This window comes from Anopheles ziemanni, chromosome 2 (assembly GCF_943734765.1).
Source record: "Anopheles ziemanni chromosome 2, idAnoZiCoDA_A2_x.2, whole genome shotgun sequence".
Taxonomy (NCBI): domain Eukaryota; kingdom Metazoa; phylum Arthropoda; class Insecta; order Diptera; family Culicidae; genus Anopheles; species Anopheles ziemanni.
Genome location: NC_080705.1, coordinates 72,959,552 through 72,984,025, shown reverse-complemented (window position 1 = coordinate 72,984,025; position 24,474 = coordinate 72,959,552). Strand labels below are relative to the sequence as shown.

The 24,474-nt window shown below is 49.1% G+C and overlaps 1 protein-coding gene across 1 annotated transcript in view; it reads right to left on the bottom strand.

Moving 5' to 3' along the window:
* Window positions 1-24,474, bottom strand: part of LOC131294294 (ecdysone-induced protein 74EF-like) — a 52,597-nt gene that overhangs the window by 11,170 nt on the left and 16,953 nt on the right. The window contains exons 2-3 of the mRNA XM_058322341.1: window positions 15,309-15,518; window positions 4,761-5,294 (exon numbers count right to left, since the gene is read on the bottom strand). Coding sequence (XP_058178324.1) covers window positions 4,761-5,294; window positions 15,309-15,518 — 744 coding nt within the window. The remainder of the gene's footprint in view (window positions 1-4,760; window positions 5,295-15,308; window positions 15,519-24,474) is intronic.

The following is a 24,474-nucleotide window of genomic DNA, read 5'->3' as shown; positions in this document are numbered from 1 at the left end:
TCAGAAATAAAAAAAAGAAACATTTCGGCCGGCCGCATTCACATGGCCAAGGGGAAGGGGGGAGGACGTTCTTTTTCACATCACCATCAGGGGAACTGTTTTCTTTTCCTGTGTGTGTGTGTGAGACAGTTTTTTTTTGGCTTCGTTACCACCGCGGACACCATTACCGAACCTCGGGTCGTTCCCAAGGGGTGGCTTTTGGGGAGGATGGCAATACGGAAGTTTTGCGAATCATTTTGTTGATAATGGCCACCAACAACACCCGGGTGTCTGTGTGCGTTTTTTGTGTGTGTTGTGACGGGTGCAAAAAACGCATTCATGCAACGCGACATTTAAAACGTATTCTTCGCGCATTTTCTTCCTTGTGCCCCTTCGTGTAAATAAGAATGGCAATCAAGGAAATCAGATCCGCCTCGGGATGGTGTGAAAATCAGAACGCACACAAATTCACACACATACATACTCACCCTTGCTAATCGTTATGGCTTTCGCTAATTGACCCCCGGACATTACTGCGCGACCTCCGGGCAAAACGGCAAAACGGAGCGTGATGACAGCAAGAATGGTGATGGAGGATTTGTGGTCTCCGGTTTTTTCGGCGACTCCCGTCAAGCCGGAGTCCAAAGTTATGGGAATGTCTATTTTTACTTGTCGCGAAAGGCGGGGGTCCAAACGTTAAACATGTGCCCGTTTTTACGCTCCCCAACGCGACAGTTCGCCATCTGCACGCGATGTTTTGTTTTTCCGGAACGATTTCGGTCTGTTGCCATTCGCTTTTAATTTGTTTTACATTCTGTATGCACCGGTGTCGAGTGGATGACTTTTTGTTTCTTTTTAATGCCATATCTAACGAATTTTTTATCCCGATGCAGATATGGAACAGACCGGATGGAGGTGAAGATGATGTGAAGAAAACGAGGAGAATGATGTTCCGAACTGTTTCATCTCGATCGTACGAAAAATGGCTGTCGGAATTTGGCATTTCGGGGGTGCAAATCGAGCCCGCGTCGACTTCCGTGCAAGGAAATGATGCATGTTTTGTTTACGAGTCTGGTGACGGTCGGATTTGGTAAACAGCTCCACTCCATCCGCACAAGATCGTGTCGCACAAGAAAATACCGCAGGCGATCGGGGGTGGTGGACGAAAAAAAATACCTCTAACGATGCAAAAAAAAAAAAGGAGAAGAAGGCAAGTTCAACGACCGTACCGTACCCGTTTTGCGGCGAGTCACATGTCGCCCCGCTGCAACGATGCGCGATGCAGGATTTGGTTTTGTGTGCGATTAATTTATTTTTCCGCCCTCCCACATTCGCACCGAGGCTTAAATGGTTTGCAATCGGTGGGCCTTCACCAGATGAAGCTCACGGGTGGGATGATGCGTTCTGCAGCACGGGAAAAGCAGGCAAAACATTTTTCTTTTCCGCGCAAAATTTGCGACATGCGTTTGCTCGTTCTTTATTATTATTATTTCGTGCGCGTTCTAAAGATAGTCCCTCGTCGTGAAGCTGACGAGGCTGTCTTTTCGCACGGATTGCCTTTGCCCGACAGGAGGGTGCACTCTTTTCCCGCCGTTCGCATCGCATCTGTACATTGCATCTTGAAACCACCCGACCGCCGACCGGTGCGCCCCCTCCCCCCGCCCAGGAAAAAGCGGGAAAGGGATTAATATTCTATTATCGACCGGATGACGAACCGTGGTGGCTGGTTTATTTCGGGACGTCGTTTTTAACGAATGTGTCCTGGCCGCACCGCGAGCTCATTATTCAACCCTATGACTGCGAGCTCATTCGACTCCACCTTAACCCAAAAGCGAAAAAAAACCTCCCTACAGAGGAAGAAGTCACGTTCGCGTTTTCCGTGCAGAAATTCCTTGCCGTCGTTGAAACGCATTTCCGTTTGCAAAACAAATAGCCGTACCGAAAAATCAGTTCGAGAAAAACTGTCCAATACCAGATGGAGGAAATGGGTGCAAATCACCGGATGCGCCTGCGGAACCGGGCATTGACATGCCTGTCACCGTGATGGCGCATCGGCTCCAAGCGGCCGTTCGCTGATAATTTTAGCAACTTCTACCTTCGCCCTTTTCATTCCACCTCGTCAAGTGGCGAGCGTTATTTCGTGCAGGTTCTACTTCGGAGCACCATTTGGGAAAAGCAATGTTTTTTTTCTGAAGGAAAACGGTTGTGTACCTTTACGTCAGATGCGTTCGTTCGGTCAGCACGAGGAAGTAAGTACCGCCGTCGTAACGCTGGACTCATAAACATGTACATTCACCCGGGGACGGGAAGGCGGCTGGTGCGGCGATGTTCATTCGAAATGTAAATGTTTATCCAGACACTTTTCTTCCTCTTCCCGGTGCCGCATCTTTCGGTTTCGTGTTTCGCGGAGCATTCTGGGGCCCCACAAAAAAACTACACCGATTTCGGAATGCCCTCGTATTCACGATTGGACCATCTTCGTCGTCGTCGTCGTCGTCGTCGTCGGTATCTTTCTTTTTCTCCTGCGGTTATTTAACCACAATTTGATGCTCCGACCGGGACGAGGCTCTCCCCACGCAACGGCATTGGATCTCGTATCTCGCACTGGAACTCCCAAAACCGACGCTCCGCCGACGACGGCGGTGGCCTTGAAATGGGGCCACCACTCACAGGCCCGGTTTGGGGCGCTGGTTCGATAAGAATATTGCGAATATTTTCTTCCCACCCGCAGGCGGATCGGTCCTTCTTTTCCCTGCCTCTCCCGCCCGGTTTATATCATATCATGTTGCCAGGCGCTTGAGATGCATGAAATTCGCGTTCCCCTTTTGCCCGCCCCCTCGCCCCACGTCCTCTCCGGGGAGAAGCGAGGCATCGGCGAAAAGAAAATTCGCTACACCAGAGGCGAGGCCGGTTTTTTCTTTTTTTTTCTTGCGATAGGAAATTTCGCGACCGCTTCCGTGGGTGGCGAACCGAAGGCAGATGTCCTTGAAAAGATATGCCCTATATTGAGGCACTCAGCTGGAAGCGAGGCAATTAAAAATTCATTGCACCGTGCATACACCGGTGGCTTACTGAGCGCGAAGGGGAAACGGGGTGTTGGGGTGGAAATATGTAAACTTGTGCTTACGTCATAGGCATTTCTCTCAAACCTTCAGAAGAGATTTGGCTGTGCATTAAATATTATTAGTATGGTAAAAAGATTTGCGTAACAAACATAATGCCAAGCAATTATTAAAGAGCATTGAAAGGCTTCTTAATTATTCCTTTTTTTCTTCAGTTTTCTTCAAATAAATCATAAAATGGCTCAAAAAATGAGTGCCACAAAGAACGTCTGATACAAAATAAGACCCCTATGGCGTACTTCATCGTTGTTAGCTAACTTCTAACGTTTCGCAAATAAAATACAAATAAAACCAGCGCAACTCGGTAGCGGCAAATTACGTCTACCAGCCCGTAGCTCCACCGTCAATCAGGAAGTATTTTCGAGTACAATATAACTGATAAGCAGCAGCTATCTCGCAAAAAAAAAAAAAACAAACAATGAGCAAACACAGAGTAGTAAAATGAAATAAGAAAAGAAATCAAACAAAACATACACACACGAAACAAAAAAAAAACCGCAAGATTCGCTTATCGCGAACACACACTCTCTCGGGGGGGCGTTATCAGCGGGCGTTTTCGGTGCATTTTGGCTGTGCAGTTTTCGGTGCACTGGCCCGGGCGAACAAGAAAGCAAAAACCATGGAAGCACAAACAAATTGAGATTACGGTGGTTGGTTCCATGTGTTGGGGGTGGGAAGCACGCGGTGTCCACCACGGACACCAACGGTACTGGTTTTTATGTTTGTTTTTGGAGCACTGGAGGAAATTTAGCGAGCCCTGATAAGACCGCCCCGGGGGTGAGTGGATCGTAGTAAAACGGGCAAGTTTGGCCAGATGCGCGCGGGTCAAAGACTATCGTGAGCACAATCGGCCATGTTTCGGAAAGTCCGTGGTAGCGCCGTTTTAGCTAGAGATTGGTTGGGGGGGTCAAATAAAAATCACCAACACAACACGCCGCGGGGTGTCGTAATCGGGGAGGGGGGATCAATGAGCGTTCCATCCTGGAAGATAAGATCCGCCAAAGCGGCTTTCGTAGCATTCGGTTGGTGATTTTCTTCGTGGGAGGCGACTGTCGTGGTGTGGCGAACAGGGGAGTCTGTTTTTGTGGGCAGATCAAATTTGATTGCATTTAGGCTGTTGTCAATCAGTTAGATTGCAATCGCTCGGTTCGATATTACACGGTTAGACATAAGGTTAAAGAAACAGAATAGGTTATGAGAAGGGAAAGAATTAAGAATTGTCCACAAAATCTCATACCTATACCGTTTAGGAATAAACCTAACCTTATAGCTAGAGTTCTAACGAGGTCATTAATGTGCAGAGGTACTGGACGAGTATAACGACAGGGCGACATTCTGTGAGTCTAAGGACGACTTTGCAACGAAGTCTGGTGTCGTAAAATTGGAACTTATATATGGTTAGGCGCCAGGATACGTAGCATAACTTAGTCCCCAGATAAAAGAATTCGAGGGTCTCCAAATCTAAGTAGGTGCTTGTGGCAAGCACCCAGAATTACCAAGAATACTTTAATCAATGCAGCTAAATCAAATCCATTGTAAAACCAATGCCAAAAAGGATCCTAGGTACCTCCAAGCCTCTCAAAAAATGTGAGGTTCATCCCTTCGAAACTCCCTTATTTCTTCCCCTCAGTTCCCGCCAATCTCTGTGGTGTAACTTACATGGTACGCTCCGCTGGTTCCAGATGTTGCGCTGCAGTGGCGAGTTGTGATGGTAGAAGTTCGGCCGCAGGAACGTCCCGGACTGCAGGTGGGCGTGCTGCTGCTGGAGGTGCTGCTGGGTAGCGGCGGCGGCCGCGGCCACCGCTGCCACTTGCGAGAGAGCTGTCGAGGACGCAAGCGACGAACCGCCACCGTTGACGGACGCCGGTCCGGGTGCGCCATTCGGGTGGACCGAGTGCTGCTGGCTTTGCGGGTGCGGCGGCGGCTGCTGCTGTTGATGTTGGGACGTGGGCTGGTGATGCTGCTGGTGATGCTGTTGCTGCTGCTGCTGCTGCTGCTGCTGTTGCTGCTGATGTTGCTGCTGCTGCTGTTGGTGCGGATGCTGCGGTTGCCCGGGATTGCTAGCGGGTCCTGTGCTGCTGGACGGAATGCCGAGGCGAGCCTTCAGCTCGTCGCTACAGGCCGGTTGGCCGCCGCTGCTGGAGCTGTCCACATCCGACACGCCGCTGTCGGCAGGGCTTGGAGGTAGTGAACCTGGCATCGTCGATCGAATCGTTGAGCGTCAGACGGGGAGGAATTAAGGGTGGGGAGAAGGAAGAGATGATAAGAAAACATTAAATTCTTTTCCAGCAACCAAGAGTAAAAAAAGGATTTCATTGTAGTTTTACGTTTTTCATTCTTGTTTAAATCGTAACAGTTTCATCAATGTTCTTTTAATCTGGGTACTCGAAACCCATGAAAAGAGTTCCTTAATCTCGGGGAAGAAATCTCGTATAAAAGAAGGAAAAAAAACTCTGTATCAGCTCAAGCGCATCTAGAGCGCAATTTAGCGGGGTTTCTGCTACATCTTAAGACGCCCGCCTGTCAACTTTCTTTCAGGCTGCACTTGGGTAAGCGCAGCATGTAGTTTCCTGCTGGGGAGGATTCTTATAAACGTCGCATTCTATTGTTGGTGGTCATGTTTTATTACTTTCTTTGTGCTTGCAAGTTTAATTCTGCCCTTTTTTGGTGTGTGTTTTTGATCGAGACTGCTTCAGAGGCAGTCTATAATTCGTGACGATTCCATGAGGATTGGTCGTAGTACGACGGCGAAAGTCCTTCCGTAAGTCCCAAAAATTGCTTTATTCGGTGTCGAAAATATTCCGATCCTAATCCACAAACCCAGGGGGTAAACGAGGGAAAGGTTCAACCCAAAAAAAAGGGGTGCTTTCAGCGGAAAAAAGGGTCCTACGGTCCGGGACTCCGCAAGATCCGAGGGATTGGCACAGGTGAGATATCAATTTTATAGCAAACCAAAGTACAAGAACGGACCAGAAATGCATTTTGATGAATAGAAACGATCGAGGGATGGCAGGGCCGCATGGTGAGGGTGCAAAATTCGATCGACAACAATTGCGCTCCGAATTGGCCTAACGATCAACGCCATAAGCCACATGCCGTGTGAAAGGCCGGAGGAAGGTTGGCAAAGAAGGAAATGAAAAAAAAAAAACAACACGACGCTCTCACAAGGATCAAGCGAAAGGTTGAGTCCGCCCGAGCCTCGATCCTTGTGGGAAGGGAAAGGCATTCCGCATCGGAATGGTCTCGATGACTTCGGGGGCGCATGAGGATCGTGGACGGGTTCGGGTACTTGATTCAATTCAAGGAGCGGTTTTCGCCCGCACACTTCTTGCCATCCAGAAGCCGGCTCGGCATTGTCACATTTTGCTGCACCGGCAAAGGAAAAGACTTCATTCCCGAAAGGGAATTGCTGAAAAGCATCCCTACGCTACGGGTCGAGAAATGATCGATTTCATTCACGAGGTATTTTTCCATTAATTTCGGTCGATTTTTATCCATTTTTCGCTTTTGCCTAGCAACAAACCGTGAGCAACCGAGCTGAAGCGAAGGGAACATTCTGCACCCGAAACCGGGCTTGATTGGCATTGCAATAATATTTATCTTGCAAGGCTTTTCCTAGGAACACGACCGTGGGACCGCCCGATCGATGGGCCTCTTCATCCTTCCGCCTCCACTCCGGGGCGCGGAGGAATTTCAATGAGCGGAAAGCGGGAAAAGCCTAACACAGCCTGGCCTGAAGGTGTAGCGAAGCGGGCATAATTGCAATCGCAAAAATATGCTCACACTCGAATGAGTTGGCGTTTTCCAAATGCATGCCTTTTGCTATCGCTTTGGTTTTCCCAAAAGGGGATGAATCGGCAAAGGATCGTTTTCCAGCGAGAAATCATTAATTATAATTGTAGGTTCTGTTGTTTGGAATATTTAATTTTTCACCGGAAAAGCAAAACCCTTTCGGAAGCGAAAAATGTGCTGCCGAAGAGTCGAAGAGCAGTGATTTCGGGGGCAAACATATATGTGTGGCTGACTTTGTCAACACACGGCACATTCCGGTAGGATGCCGTGGGAACCGAAGGCAAGATTGATGCGCCTCATTGAGCACCCGGTTCGGAAAATCATACACTCAACCTTTCCGTGGAAAAATGGTTATTATGGGGGTGTGGGGGAAATTTTAAATTCAGATACCACCATAACGGCGTGTCTGTGTGTTTGTGTATGTGTGTCTATGAGGTACGTACTTGCGAGTTTTAGGAACGCCCGATGGTGTGAGGACTGTAATTTCTCCATCGACCGCAGATGGAAAATGTTCTCCAGGAAACCATCGTCGTCCAGCTCGAACGTGCCGGCACCGAAGCCGGCACCGGCCGCCGCGTACGGGAACAGTCCGGTCGGGCACACTGTGTGAGTTCGTATGCGTTACATTAAGAAAGATTGCTTTCCCGAAGTGGGCTCAGTTGGTGTTGGAAAAAGGGGGAAAGATTGGGGATCGAAAAATGGCAAGAAAGGAACACTAAGATAAAAAGAACATCCGAATTGGAAGCATTCCATAAAAGTTATGTGTGTGTGTGTGTGTTTGTGTAAGAGATGAATAGCAAATGGAATCGAATTCGACCATTTCGAGCAAAGCAAACATATTTTGATGCGTGATGTTATATCATGTGGAAAATGTGATTAAAGTTGAAATCGATCAAATGTAAAATATGTAACAAGAAAAGGATATGTTTTTTCTGTACAATAAAAGTAAGTTGGAAAAGTAAAACAGACACAACTAACGACGGATGTAAAAGGGTACTCTGCACTCCATCAGGCCCGGAGTACGCGATTGCATTAATTGATGGAAGCAATTGCGCGCCACACATGGCCAAAAGGCTAAGCCGACCTCAATAAACAACTTCCGGTTTGGCCTCGTTCACTTTCAGGACCTCCGGAAAATTAAACCCGTTTTCCGGGCTTCCCCCTTGCCCAGCTCAGCGCTACCCGAAACCTCATCAAACCGATCGGACGGGTTGTGGCACTTAGCGTGCGCGTTCTTCCCCGCGTTATTGCTTCCTTCCGAGACAATGTCCTTCGCGAGCCTTCTTAGCTTTACTACTGTTGTTTTTTGTTTCGTTCCTCAGGTGAAAAACTGCCGGGAACCAGGAAGAGATACGCTGGACGCTAGTTTGAAAAATGGTCTCGCGGATAAATATAAACCTAGAGCTTCCACGGAAATATTAGAAGATCAACCACGGCGCCGTCCTCGAGCGTCGGGTTGTGCCTTTTCCCGTGGAGGATCGCGAGGCTGATTGAGCCGCGTAGCTAATCGCAACAATTTGATGGACTGGTTCAACACACACACTGGTCAGCTTCCTTTTTTCACCGGTTTTAATAATGGGCATTTTTGTTCGCTTCCTCACCGGGAGTCCTTCGGTAAAGCCTGCGCCACAGCATCCCTACTTTTCATGCCTGCCTTTTGCCTCTTTATGCTTCTCGTTATGCCCGTGTCATTTGTGTGTTTGCATACTTTGAATACTCGAACGGTGCTACCGAAGAAAGGGCGAAAGCAAGGGCGGAGAGAAAGAAGGAAGTGAAATCCCAGCCGACGGGGAGAAGGGCTCGCAAACAAACGATCGAGGCGAGGAGGAAATAAAAAAAAAGAACCGCCGAACGAACGTTTTTTCTCTAAACCGGATAGCATTATTCTGGGGAGAGAAGAGGAAGCGAACGGCGGAACGGGAACCTACGGAAGGATCAACGGTCAGTTTGAGGACCAGGGTTTGTCCCCTTCTTCCTTCCTCCCCGGACTGCTTTGATCCGGCGAAGAAAGCGGAAGAAAAGTGAGGATGCCAATAAAATGTTATCTTCCGCGCGGTGGCCGTTCAATTTCGGTTTGCCTCGCGCGCGCGCGGGGCCGCATCCTTTTTCTCACGTTTCGCGACACGGCCTTGCAGCGCGCCCTTGCCTTTCCCGGGGAGGCCTTCTCTTTCGGGAGGAACAACAGATTTTTTCGCTCCTATTTTTATTGCCTTGTTTAGAACCGCGTCTCCTTGCCCGGGTTCACCTCGCCCGGTTTCCGACTCGTTTATTTATTTAACGCCAGCCGCTCGCTCGCCGGCAGCATTTGATGGCCTTTCTTCATTTTGTTTTTGCTCGGTGACGGCCCGCGAACCGCGGGGTCCGCGTCCTGTCCATGGTAGACCTCGCGGAAGGATCTAATTTTACGCCGCTCGCCATTCTCCGGGAGCGACTGACAGGCGGCTCTTCCGGTCTGACGATGACGAAGTACGCGACGGTGAGCAAAGGGTTTCACCGGGGTATGTCGGGGAGCGGGGGGAAAGGAGGAGATCGCACAAAACATGCACCACGAGGCGAAGAAATGTGTCATCGTAATTTATTGCTTTTCCGCTTGATTTGGTCACGTTCGCGTTCGCACTCGAGTGCGTAGTGTGCGGAAGAAGGGGGGGAAAACCGTACGGGAAAGGCCAAACCCGTGCGGGGTGAGGTGGAAGCAAAAGGCCAAAACAAAAGGACCTTCGCTGACCATCAAACAGCGATCACTCACAGAAAATCCACTCGGGAAGGCAAACCGTTTCCCGAGCGTCAAGCCGAATCCTTTCGGGATTCTTTCAACCAGTGTCCAAAGACGCCCCAGGACTATCTCTCTGTGTGTTTGTGTCCTTGCTTTAATCAGCAGGATTACGAGGCGAAGTATATAGCAAAGGATCATCTTCAGTCCATTTCTATATCTCCTTCCTCAATGCCCAACGTTAGAGAGTGAAATAAGACATCAGGCTCCTCAATATGCTGATCCGCTCGCCGTTTATTGTAATCCACAGTCCTTCTCGTCTCCTCTTAGTCTTTTTCTTCGCCAACCACGTGCAACTTAGCGTAATTGATTCATCTGTCATTTGATAGCGACAATTTGCGGAATGTTGTTCGCAACGTGTTATTCGTTCTCGATCGTAATTATTTCATTTAGTTAGGCACAACGGAAGAACTATGATACTACTTTTCGTTTATGATTTATGAAATAAACAAGCAAACAAGCGAAACCAAGCGAGATTAATACTACACCAAAATAGTTTAAAAGTTGTTTTTAATGAACTAAACCAATTATTAAGTAAAGAGCTTCGATAAATATTAAAGTGTTTTTCTTAACAATATATTACTAAATATCTTTCTGGTATCCTGTTTTCTTTGACAACAAGCTGTAATCGTTGTAATGGCAAGCGGAAATCGTTTCAAGTGCGAAGTACACTTGAGCAAAGAGAAAGGAAAGAAAATAAAACAAACGTTTCGAGTTGGCTTCGCGTGGTGTGGTGTTGCTAGTTTTGCGCGTCCACTCCACTGGCGGAAATTACGAAATCAACTTGGTCCCGGAAGGCCCAAGTCGGGCGGTTCATTTTCTTTTATCCCCACCCCGAACCGGCAAAAGGCACTCCGGACGGTCGTATCTTTCATGAATAACTGATTGATGCCGGTGGAAAGTCCGGAAGGGGTGGGAGCAAGGGCTTTTGTCTCTCCCGTTCTCTCCTCGAGCTGTCACCGGAAATCGTTCGGTGTCCGCGCTCGAACCTAGGCATAACACGATTTCCGGCCGGTCGGAATGTGCGTCCGTTCTTCGAAAAGGACTCGCAAAGATTCCCACCGCGGAGAGCAGAGGACACCGGGAGCATTCCTTGGCCATCCGCATCACCAGAGGTTCGACTCAACGGATGCTTTACAGACTGCTCTTCTCGCACTGCCCGGAAAAGCCGCCCGGAACCGACAGGAAGCGGCAGAAAGGCAAATGGCGCGGGCGACCGGGCGACCTTCCGGCGTCATGACTCATGCATGGCCGGGCGCGAGAAAACACGGCCGTCTTCATCACTTCAAAAGCGTGCCCCAGCCAGGAAGCGGGCCCGAAAGCCGAAAGGATGTTATGTAAAGCACCGCCCGAAAAAAGGAAGTCCTTCGGGCAAGGTCAGCACATGCCGGCCGGCCGGCCAAACGCGGTTCGTCTGCATTCCGAGCCCAGGGACGGGCACTCAAATATTTATCATCGCTTTTACTTTTTAACGCGACCGACTCAATCTTGCCGCCGATCGATTTTTCCGGAGGAAATACGAAACCACCCGACACGCGTGCTGGCCGGAGCATGCCATTGTTTGGAAAGATGATGCCTCAACCCCGAGCCGGTGATGGACGGGGAGGAAAACAACGCCTCGCACACCCTCACCCGGGCCGAAAGGTGCAAATAAATCCGGCAACCGAAACTCGGAATCCTTTCAGCCAAGCCGCCCCGAGCCTTCGTCACCTGTACAGAAAGACAGTTTTCCAAAAGGGATCGTAAGGATGACAGAGTGTTGCATCTGTCCAGTGCGTCAACGGAGTGCAGCCTTTCATTTCCAAAATAGGTTTGCTAACCGTTTCGACCGTGTTCTTTGTCCTGGTGTCCGCTTTCTTTTCAACTCTTTTTCTTCGATCCCGTTAGGTCCGATTGAGGGAGAAAAAGGAAAATCTCCCAAATCCCAACCCCGGGCTCAATCGAGGTAATTTTCAAAAGAGGTCCTATGCACCTTCGGTTAAGCCGTGACGCTGATTGCGTACACAAGCACCACACTTGCATGGACTTTAGGTCGGTTTTCATGCTTCTCGTGGTGCGCTCTGACACAATGGAAAATAGAAGAAAACGGTGTGAAGCGGACGAGTGTTTACCCGCGTATCGAACCGCATCTCCAACGCCATTCGGTCGCACACAAAAAGGAATCGGTGCAGCATCCCTTTCGAAGAGGGATTAACGCATCCTTTTCACCTCGGGTTTTCCCTTTCTGTACTCGGAGTTTTCGCAAGGATCAATCAACGGTAAGGGCAGCACGTGCCGGGAGCTGATTGAGTCACACACACTGTCGGGAGCGGTGGCAAATTTCGGCACAGTTACCAGGATGATCCGGGTAGTCCTCTCCCACGCAGCTGCCAGGATCGGAATGGGAAAATCGGTCCCGCAACACAATGCAACGCATTGATTACTCAACCGAAAGGGGTCAGAAGGATTGTGCAAAGCATACACAGTCAACCATCTGGACATCATGCCTTGGTCAACCCAAATACTTGGCTACGCAAATAGGAGCCCTGATGGGCGTTGCATTACATAGCCTCTTTCGGTGCATTCGCTCGATTCCTTTGGCGCAGCTGGAACAATTCGATTTGCTTATCTTAATCGAGTTGGCATCTGTCCGGCGGTAAATATTGATTATTGGCTCGTCGAAAGAGTCGACACTGAGGGATGGCCAAAAACCCCTTTTTGCAGAACCCTTTCACGGGGGAAAGTGATCGCGTCTGTGACGTGAATCATCAGATTTCATCTTTTGATGACTCAATGAGGTTTATTGCGATGCGAAAGGTGATGCATCTGGACGAATAAACGAAACATTTTTGTTTGAGGATTGCGCGAACCATGTTAAGGACAGATTCAAATATTGTAGAACAATTTAATTACGAATGAAGTCAAGAAACCGAGAATGGAATGGAATGAATAAAATACACCGAGCTAGCGGGATGATAAAGAAATGCATCGAAAAACCAAAAACGTCAAAAGATAGTCAACAAATATACTAAAAAGTAACAGTTTACGGATTTGAAAATTTTTCAAAAATAGTGAATTTATAGCGTTTTACAAGTACGGGTCAAAATGACCCCTAAAAACCATTCTAGAGATAGTCAAGTTGGTTCTCGGAACTGGTCGAACAGAAAAATCTGAAATTGTTGTTTTAGATTTAGCTTTCGATTTTAAGAAAAGCCTTTTCTTTTGTAAAAATATTCAGCCGTTTTCGAGATATTAAAATCTAAAACTGCGTTGGGGTCAAAATAACCCCAACTTGGATTCTAGTCTTAAGATGCTTCAATTAAAATTGTCGACAATTCAAATGGAGAAAGATTCAAGCAAGTAAATCAAACGAAAACTTTAATACACAGTTGCAAACAAGGATGATACGCGCCGTTGGCATTCCACACGAGATCCGGTTGTCCTTCGCCGTTTATCGCGTCCGGTTCCGGCATTTGTTTTCCTTCTCCTTTCCTTCCTTTCTCTTCATTTTTTCCACCGACCGGAGTGATTTACGTTTTATTTCCTCATATGAAAATAAATAAATTCCAACCGACCGCATCGCCGTCGATCCAATCTCTCCATACCGTCGTCATCATTACGATTGCTACCGAAAGATAGTTTCCGTTTTATGACGCGTCTCAGTGTGTGTGTGCGTCCATTCTCGTCCATTTGACTTGAGAGAAAGAGGACTTAAAAAAAAACTGGCCCTGATTTGCATCGAGGCGAACCAGTTCGGCGATCCCTTGACTTATGCTTGATGGGTGCTGATATCTGCGCTGTCCAACATTTTCTTCCGGTTCCGTAATGGTCATTCTTGCAACCCTTCTCATGTTCCTTCTCGTACCCCGCTGCTTCTTTCTGTTTTAGGGGTTTTTTGTCTTCGTTTATTTGGTTCCTTCTAGTCAACATTCTCCAGCGAGCAGCCAAAACGACAAACGAAGACGCGACGCTGGCAAGCGAATAAAAGGTCGCGATCGTTTTTCCTTAATACTTTCCGCGCCAGTTCGAACGTGTGCGAAGACGAAACAGGAAGAAGGGCCGAGGGGGAAAGTAAATAAAAAAAAACATACACACATCCAACGGAAGTGAAAAATAAACTAAAAGGCTTCGCTCGCCGACCGCGAGGGAATATGTTTATGGGTCCGCGGGATGCGCGAGAACTCATAATTACAACTCGTCATGTGTAATAATTCCACATAATAAACAGGCGGAAAAAACGGATGAGGGGAAATACTGTATGAATCAGGACGGTAAGAAAATGAACCGGTAAGGGGACCGGGAGGCGTCGCGCGGCCAAAGAAAGACAATCCTTTAATGGAACCCGTACCGGACCCGGGGCAGGACAGCATCGAATCTTCGCGCTGCCAGCGGAAAAGAAGAGCTGGAACAATGAAAGCCAATAGCCGGTGGAAAACCAGTTCCCGCCGAGGGTCCTTCCATCATCTCGCGTGCAGGGAAAAACAAAATATAGGTGATCGACGGGCCACTCCTTGACGAAATGATGATGGACGTCGACGTCGGCTGGAGAAACCATTCGAAGGCACGGGAAAAATCTCCGATCGGCGTTTGTTTGGTGGAAAAGTTGCGTGAAACTTGACGGCGCGCCAACCGCAACCGAAAGCCAAACGACAAACAAGGGTCGCACCGCCGGAGGGTCCGGAGATCGCTTCCGAAGGCAAGGTGATCTGATCCGGGGCAGATACGGGCGCTCGGGCGGGAAAAGGAAAATACGGCGAGCGAAACTGCGACGACCAATTGGGAATCGGGCGATGGAAACTGTGGTGTCCTACATTGTTTTTCCGGTTTTCACCGTCGATTGAAGCGGCGGCGCACAAAACCGGCGCACGGGGAGCATTGACGCGAGCGCGGTAGACAAAAGGTGCGCGAGCACTTAATTTATCATCGTAACTGTCACACACACACACACAGTGCGCTTCGAAGAACGTATAAAACAGCAATAAATCTTCGTCTCGCAATGCTGCGTAATTATTCATGATAGTTTCGTGAAGCATGAGAATTAAATTCTAATCACGAGCAAATTTTCGAAGGAAAACAAGCAATCGCAAAGTAAAACGAGTATACATTTTAGGAAAAAAGACAAACGATTTGAACCAGTGACAATAAATGGCGGATAATAAAAGGATGCTTGGAATAAAAATGAGAAAACACCAAAAGAAAGGGGTTTTGAATGACTTGCATTGCAAAATGGTGCACAACCGAAGCGAACGGGAGAAAATGTGCTTCTCACGATATTATCAACAAAATATGGAGCTTGCGAAAAGCTTTCAATCGAAAACGGGGGTGGACAAATACATTCTTTACTCGTCATCGGAGGACGGAGTTGTGCGAGGATGCAAGGCAAGGAGCGGAGGAGTTTTCTAAATTTCAACCATTTTGTATTTAACCACGGACAGGATTTAGTTGTCGTTCGTATTCGCGACATTCTGAGTGGTAAATAAATGGTTTCATATTTGCAACCCTCCGTGACTTGCAGCCTCGCACACCTCGTCGTGCACGTGCATGTTGGAAGGCCGAGCGAAAGGCCTGGGGAAAAGATGGTGAGGTTGGTGAGGGGAGGGGGAGACGAAGAAGAAAAACAAACACATCTAGTGCCTCTGCTGGAGCCATCACTGGGGCTCACTAACCTGTGCTGGACGTGCTGTAGCCGCGATGGTACGGCCCCTGAGGTAAGTGCGTACCGCTGAGGAGCCCGTGGAGCAGGGGCCTGTGCTGCTGGGACGGCTGGAGCGTGCTGGCGAGCAGGCTGGACGCTTGCTGGGACTGGCCGGACAGGGACGACCGCTGCTGGGGCGGGGGGCTCGGCGATTGCGGCAGGATCGGTATCTCGGTGTCCACTGTGGAAAAAAAAACGGGACGGGAAGCAGAAATCGTTCGTTAGCAAAAGCAAATTGGGCGATGTTCACATAAAGCCGCCTTATCGGCGGGTCAGTTGCAGTTAAAGTAAATACATCGATGAGCGCAAACAACTCCCCGGGGCTAGTTAGAGATCGTAAAAAAGGCCTATCAAAGCGACGGAACAACAACACATTCCTCGCTGTCAGCGATGCGAGAGAGAGAGACTTCGCGAAACTCCAAACGCTGCCAGCGGCACGGCGTGCTTCGTGACTTGGCGAACGGAATAGAACGCCCGGCGAAGGTTGTTCCGACGGTTTTCGACTCATCCGAAACGCTCCTCAAGGACTCGACGCCACCCAGTGACTTTCACGTGCCAACATTCCGAGGAGGAACGTGCTGTAGGATCACGTGAAAGACGCGACATGTTTGCTTTTGCAATAAGGAATCGGAAACTATTGGTTCGCGCACAGTGCAACCGCTGGTCGATAAACTTATCCCCAGCGAACTTGGAGCGGAGAAAATGCATACGTTGTGCGAAAACTCGCCAGAAGGAAAATCTTTCCATCCCCACTTCACAATAAACCTATCACCGTCGATGGCTATGAATATGTAAATCGTTGTCTATGGTGTTTCGTTTTTTTGTTCGCCCAGTCTCAGACTCTGTGGGTGTGGAAAAATGTGGAAAAAATGCGCCACCCGTCTGGCCGAAAGAAAAATAAAACCGACAAAAATGCACACCCTGCCGGATGCTGATAGCGAAGGACACATGCCGACAAAGGGGGAGGGAAAAAAGGCTTGCCCTGTGGAAAAGTTCGATTGAAACGTTCATTTTCGTTCCTTAACCTCCCAGAACAAGAGGGCGGGTTCGTCGTGGGGTATCAGTTTGGGGGGCGAGGATGTGCATCCCACGGAACGAAATGCCTCTTCACCATTACGTAAGCGTTCGTGGTATCGAGCAGCGTGGAGAAGAGAGAAAGAGATAGGAAGAGTCGGTAGCTGGAGCGAGATGCAAAGGCAAGCCGAGTGCCGGATGTAGTGAAAACCAAACATGGGCCCCGCCCGAGTGCTGAAAAGTCGATGAGCTTGCGGAAAATTTGCTAATGATCAACAGGAGTTTGGTGAAATGTTGATTAAAAAGTCAGCACATTTTATGTATAGCAAGCGTTCATGTTTAAAAACAAAACCGCAACATTATACTATGTGTATTAAGCTCTAAGGTCTTTAACTTATGTGGAAAACCAATTAAATGTGCTTGTATCAAATTGTTCCGATAATGAAGCCTAACACACATACAAGAACACAACTCTTAATCCCTTCAAACGAGCACAACCACCCAATTTAAACAACGTGCTGTTGAAACCTTTATCCTTATCTCGGAAGCATGTGTTCTCGCCGTAATATGTTCATCGATTCTTCCGGGTCTACCGCTTCAAGGGTACTCTCATCATATGCCTCCTGTCTACTCATTCTCTCCCTCTCTCTCTATCTCTCCCCGGTTTTGGATCCTAAATCAACCACTCGGAAAGGCCGCCAGGAGGCGCACGAAGCCTGCCGACTTCATTAGCGTACGAGTGCGGCGTTCGGGAAGTCGGTCCTGGAGCAACAGATGGTTGGAAGATGATTGTGCGCGTCTCCGGCATCCGGTGTGTCGGGCACCCCTCCCCCCCCCCCCCCCACCCATCACCACCCGTGACCCTGAAGAACATCGCGTATCGATTTTCACTACGGTGGGGCGCTCGGGAAAACCTACACGCGCGATGGAGGCACCTGGTCGCTGGTGAGGTTTGCATTAATTTTCCCGATCGTGGGGCGAAACAAAACGACTAACACAGCAACACCGAACCATCAAAGGCATCCGGTACGCCGTGCGGTACGGGTTTTCCCGTGCTGTGGCACACTCATTTTCCGCAGCGGATAGAACAATATCATTAATATTCACGATGCTAAACTTTGATGAAAGGCCCCTTTCATCCTCCATCAATTTTGTATGAGCAACCGAGATGGCTCGGGAGGGCTTAGATGAGTAAGGGCCTTTCAACAAGGTGTGGAAAAGGCTCCATGGTGGGGGGGAGGAAGAGGTGGGGCACGTCGTGGATCACTAACAGGTGGAAGACATTGCGGAAAGGCCTTTTAAGTCCTGCTGGCGGAAGTCAGTTTTCGGTTCGTCAGAGTTCTGGTTGAGCGGGTGGGGTGGCAGGATGTGGATGTGGCGAGGATGTTTATTTGTCGTTCGGCTCAAGAAGTGGCCCCGCCGGGTGCACTGGTATTGGTGCGCGACACTCAGGGAGAGTGAAAGTTCGCGGCGAGTAACTCATCCGCGTGGATGTGTTGGGATCGTGAAAATGGGCTGAACCGGGCGTTTGTTCACAGCATCGATAAAAAGTGAAAACAAGTTCCACGCAGCGAAAGTGAAACGATAAGGATGCCGTTTGCTGGTGTGCGTTTGCATGAGTTGTTGAACAGCTGAGATACCAACGAGCGATTGCTTCGATGCTCGTTTTCGAACACCCTACATTTTGGTGGACTCAAGCCAACGTTGCCGTGATGATAAACAAGACGCACTCACACACACACACACACACACACACATACGCACAACGCCAACCACCGAACACCGAGTGTCCTTGTGCAGACAGATTGAACCGCTTGTCGTCGGGACGAAGCCATCGTTCGCGGTCGGGAAAACGGCTGAAAGCGGATCAATACGGCTAGACGGTTGAGTGTATGTGGAGCTTGTCGCCTGCCGTGTCGTGTAGAAACCGACACGGTTGTGGTATTGGTGCGCGACTCAAATGGCCGAATGGATGGTGGGGAAACTCGTCGGAAAATGGCAGTGTCGGGGGGGAGGGGGGCAGGAAAATTACGAGCTTGTTAAGCGGAGCTACCAAAAAGATAATGCCCGAATTCAATAACGATTTGTTCGGACTTACTTCGACAAATTGTGTAACGGTGTTCGGGAGATTACGACAGGCGCACTTCATTCTGGAAGCGGCCGGGTCCTTTTTCCTCCGAAAAGGGTGTGTTTTTCACGAGCGGGGTGTGGTGTTTTGTTTTTTTGGTTTGTTAGCAGCTTCTGGTAGGCATTTTTCCGGCAAGCCCAGCTTCCAGGATCTTCCTTTGACGGATAGGTTCTGATGGAAATTAAGATGCTAATGTAGCGTAAAAGGTGGGTGGTATAATTCCTGCAAGGAAGAGGCCCCACCGGTGGAAAAACCATTCAATTTATGTTGGTTTAGCCAGAGGCAGTTCATCGGTTCATCAAATGATCGATAAACCAAAAGGAGTGAACATGGTATCTTAGGAACCCCCTTGGTTTTTATTGGTTTGTTGTCGTTGCTGCGGTAACCATTTTTGTGGCTATAAAACCGTTTTCCACTGTGTTTTCCACTTTGAACCAAGGTTAACTTTTGAACAGGAAAATAATCGTGTGGCTAGAATAAACAATGTTGCAAACATTTTATTCGGTGGCATACTATTTCTAGGTTCATCAAACGATTGTCTCATCACCCAGAGGGTCTGAACCAAATCATTCCATTGGTAATTCAGCACTGTTTGGGCTTTACACATGGAACCAGTCACATTCTTCGTACGTGACAGCGACGACGTTCGCATTCTCAATGTTCAATTAGCAGCAAGATAAAAGTGCACGTCGTTCTTCGAACTAGGGCCTAAAGTCTGACGTCGGCCGGAGACTCACGGCCCGGGAAAACCGGGCTTACGGGGAAATAAAAAGTTCAGCGGTAGTTGGCTCTTTTACCTCTTCCCGGGAAAGAAGTAGTGACACACTTCCACTTCCCTGCACGTGAAGATGGAAGCGTTTCGGTGACAGGTTGAACGAAAGTACTTCCTTCTCCAATCTTTCTTCTGAACTGCCTCGATCGCAGGTAGATCCAGGAAGGGAAGGAAAACGGCGGGCGCCAGAGATCGTTCCAAACCTACCTCAACCTGAACGGGCTGCACGAGCGGAGGAGGAGAGAATGATTAACCTTGGCCTACTCGCCCTCACTCACATTTCATTCGGTTGAGTCGGTGGCCGACTTCCGACTTTCTTTTTCCTCCCGGGAGACCCCTTTTTGCGCCCGAGGGCTACTATTGTCACAACCCGTCGCCACCTCGGAGGGGCATACCTTCGTGCACTCTTTCAATTTCCGTTCGCCGTTGGTCACACCTGCACCGCCATCGGCCCGCGGGGTGTGATTTGGAGCGGAGAAATATGATTGCCATTATCGTAATGAGGTTTCATGCTCGGTACCTCCCTCTCTGGTCGCCTGCAGCCTTTTTCCGGACTCCATTAGGGAAAGACCTACAGGCAGGTCCCGGGGCAAACATGTCCGACTTCCGATGCATCAGAAGATGGCGGTTGCTTTCCTCGATAGTTAATGGACCCTCGAGAGGCGCTTTTCATTTGGTCTGGCTGAGTGCCTGCTGCCGACTTCCCGTACCCAAGACTTTGTCCACCTGCCTCTTGGAACGCACAAGTTAGACGGTTGACAGCGTCCCGCGGACTCCTCGACAGCGCTTGACAGCTCGTGAAGCAATCGACGAAAGGCCGGCGCTCCACGACAGGTTGGGAAACAATAGGTTTCGGGGCTGCCCGACTGTCTTGTTCTGCACTCCGTCCCGTCCCGAACTGTCACGCCGTTCTCATCTAAGGCTTAGCTCTCGGTCGGTATCGATTGCTTCACCCCGCGACAAAGCGGAGTTGCTCGTTGTTGTCGTTGCTTCGTTGTCGATGTCGCTGTCAAAAAGTAGACGGTGTTCGCAGCGCGGTGGCAAACGTGAAGGCCTACGAAGGTGAAGCTGATCACCCGGAGATGGGCTGCTGATGGGTGCGATTTCTCATCTCTTCCTTCTTTCGCTGATCGTGCTTTACAATCGCTTTGCGCTGCGAAACCAGCTGCCAAGTGTGTGTGTGTGTGTGTGTTTGTGTGTTGTTCATTTGTTGCTGTTGTTGTTATAAGTCGCCAACTCCCACCGACTGGTTGTCTTCACCATCGCCACCTCCATTTTCGCCGCCGGAACTTCCAGAAATAACATCCACCAGAAGAAGATGGTTGGCAGACAGGCGTTGAGGTTGGGTGGTTGGAGGTGTTTTTTTGTCTCACCCCGTAGGCCAGGCGACATGCGGGTAGGCGAACGATACATGTACCTATCTACACACACACACACACACATACGTGCACCATCTTGCAACTCCACCACCCCGAGCGCAAACCCATCCGTGATGGCGGCGCTATTATTTATGTATACCTTGTTGTAACACACCGAGTCGCTGCGGCGCGCGGAGCCTTGACCCAGATTGTAGGCTTGCTCAGTTGCCGCCACCGCCACCAGCGTCCCGAGCGATCGCCGCCAACCATGCAACCCCGGCGCGTCAACCGCCATTTCCCGCCCGCCCGCCCGCGAGTCGCTTCAACCATATTCCTATTATTATAGCTGTTGCTGGTCGCAAACAAAAAAAAAGGTGGAACTCCACTAACCACCGACGCTCCAAACCAACACTTGTTGGTCCCTTCTCCCTCCACCCCCGGCCCGTGGGGAGGGTGCATAGACTTTCTCACTTAATTTCCATTCTGCACATCGATGAACAATTGCAAGCGATCGCTTGATCGCATTGAAGCCTTCCCTTCTTTTTTTTTCCTCCCTAATCTCTAAACCTCCGATTCCCAGTCGGCCATTTCCCACCATTACCACCCTTCTTTCTAATTTCGCTTTTGCTTATATACTCTTCCATTCGCATCTATTCCCCCCCGTGGGAGGGGGAGGGCACCCATTCGACCAATGCGAAGCGGGCGCGTTGCGAACAATCGAGACAAGAGAAGAGGTGAATAGCTTTTAATTGGGACCACCATTTTTTTTTTCCTTCCTTCCATCAAGCGAACTGTCAAATCGGTGCGATCGGTCGCAAGGGTTGGTTTCACTTTCCGTTTCGATTTCCCGTCGAATGCTGTTGTTTTTTTGTTTTCGCACATTAATCGGGACGCGTGGGTGTTTTGTTTGTCTAGTTTCGGAGCTTCCTCGTGGGCCTCTCCCTCCCACCCCTTTCTTTTTTCACGCTCTCCTTTTGCCTTGAAATTCGTCGGTCACGAAATATTTTGACAGACGGTACACATAATCTTTCTTTCCACCGCTTCCACCAACATTTAACGGAAGGAAATGGTGGTCGGTAGCGGTGGGTGGGTGGGTGGAGGGTTGCTACTGTCAAATGTATGCTGTCATTCGCCCTTTTATTTTTCTTTTACTGTTTTCGATGGGGTTTGGTGGCTTGCATAACATGATCACGGTCGATTGTGACTTGGATATTGTTTTTCCTACTAGGTCGGAGCTTTCGGCGTTTCTGGGGGGATGGCAACGTCATATGTGGGTTATATTTTTACGTCACATACGGCCCCTGGTCGGGAAGTAGAAACCAAAAAAAGAAATGGATTCACGTACCCGTACCATCGATTTATCGACCCGGTTCTGTGTCATTTCCTACCGATTTCCAAATCCCGCTACCGAATCTCAAAAAAATAAAAAAATAAACCACCGGTGGATTCACGCCACCGACGATTCGTTCGTTTCGTAACAGAGGCTGACATTTATGTGTGACAGTACGATCTCGTTTTCGGTGGGGGGGGACACGCATTTCACGGAAGGCGTACGTTACATTGAGTCGCACACGCATGTTTGGGATAATAATTTGAGCGATTAGCACGTTGCGACAATCGGGTTTTACTTCCGACCAAATTTTGCAGAAATATTGACTCAAGCGAACAGTTGGAGTGGCTGCTTTTTCGGAGGTAAAAAGCAAAGTATGAAAAGCAAACCTTAATTAAATCCCAGACAGAAGGATAGGATCCATTTGCTTTGCGACCACTCCTCCGCCCGAGTGAAATTAGTTTATCCTGAATCCGGGGTGGAAAGTGATTTTGATTTTTCGGAAGGTCCCGAAGATGCGGGGGGGGGGGGGGGGGCAGGGAAACTTGCCGGCAAGTATCCTTTCGAAATGTACCGCCCAAGCGTCGAGTTTGATATCTACGAAAGTGAAAAGGATACACAAACAAAACAAAAAAAAAACACACCCTAAAAGGAAAGACCATTTACGGAACGCGACGAGTGTCTGTTGTTTAATTAAATACTGAATAAATAATTAAAACAAACTCTCGCTCTCTTTCGCTCGCTCCAAGTACAGCCCGAATCCCGAGTGGGCCACGCTAGTGGCGTTTCGCTTTATACTAGCACACCATTTTGTGGCCAGAGCGCTCCAACGACAGCAGACGAAAATGGTGTTCCCCAAAATCGTAAACTACTGTAATGGTTCATTTCCCTTTTCCGACGGACCGAACTTCCATCCCCGTTTCCCTCGCCCGGCCCGAGGCCTCCGATTTCGTGCAACACAACACAAAGACTCGTAATCTGCGCCTGGGACTGATGTCCCGATGCACTTGGGCTCACTCCCTTGCACCGAGTAGGGGCCATTGACACCACGGTATCCTTTGCCGTTGGCATTCACGAAAAGCGATAGTGCATTCGTCGGGTGTGTTTGACTTTTCCTTGGCATCGTTTCCTTTTTTCCAACTCCGAGCCTCAGTCGGGCAAAATCCTTTTAGCCAATCTCGATGATACGGGAATAAGCTAGCTCGAAGCGAGGGGTTTCCTTCCTTCCCGCAGCTCGCTGAAGGTCTTAGCATATGCTCCACTCGCCCGAATCAGGCACAATTTACCCTCCCGGGGCCGAAACTAACAACCGAATCGAGCTCGTGCGAAGCGAACTAAAGTAGTACACTTTATAGCATGCGCACATTTTACATTTTACAGATTCGTTTTTTCCCAGTGGCTGCATCCCGACGAGCACGGGTGGTGCATTTGCTGTCCTGAATGGATTGAACTTGGAATGGCGCTTTATTCCTCCTCAGAAGTAAAGTTCTTTGGCTCGGAGGTATAAGACGATGCAAACGGACTCATAAAATGTGCAACCTGGTGGTAAAACAAGGGAATGTAGGGAGCGCAAGAATATAGATGGGGTTTGATAAGTGCACAAGTGGACGAGGATTATATTCGCCAATGTTATGGTTGCTCGCTATCTGGGAAAATGAGGGAAACGTGACCACCGAGGAATCGGATGCCTCTACATACTATAGGAAATGTTGATTTCTAGTAGCTTTGCTTAATAAAACAATGTACAAGAAAATCTAAAATCAACAAGATAACAGAATGTATGACAAGAATATTTGGCAAAGACCCCAATTCTTATTTTGAGAATCATATTTCGAGCCAGAGTTTAGTTTTGCTAACATCCGATTTTTCTACGTGCATCAAAATAGAACCAACGGGCCTGTGGAAGTACGAAGGGTGTCGGGGCAAACAACCAAACCATTACCTGAGGGACCATTTCTTCTGGGGGAACAAGCTAGCTTGTTGCCCGGTGCGGTGGTCACAAAGCATGGTGCATGGTGCACCCGTTCACAGCTGTTTCGCCCACTCACGGCGTCACGCTCCGGTTGGCGCACCGACAGCGGCCATAAATACCGCGCGACAATGTCCGCGAAACGATGTAAATGAAGGGTACGGTCCGCTTTACCGGGTCAGGTTGCGCGCGGTTGCTGCCCCTACACTCTCCGGTCCGGTCCAAGCTTCCGAAGCATTGTTTATCACTTCCGCTGTCAACGACGCCATCAGCATCGATGTGTCTGTGTGTGTGCTGTAACGAATGCCGCCGACTTCCTGATCTCGCGAGAACTCACGCTGTGGAACAATATTCTAGGCCCCCCAGCCCGCAAACCGGTTCGGGCCACCCCCCCAGGTAACGTCACATTGACACATCATCATACCGCTTTGACATACGATGACAGGCGAATAAAAGTGGAACGTGGGTGCAATGGTCGATGGCGCTCGTTGAGGGCGGTGGAGTGGAGGTGGAAGTGCACCGCGGTAACAACCGGTAATCTGCCAACTGCACAATGGCACTGTCGT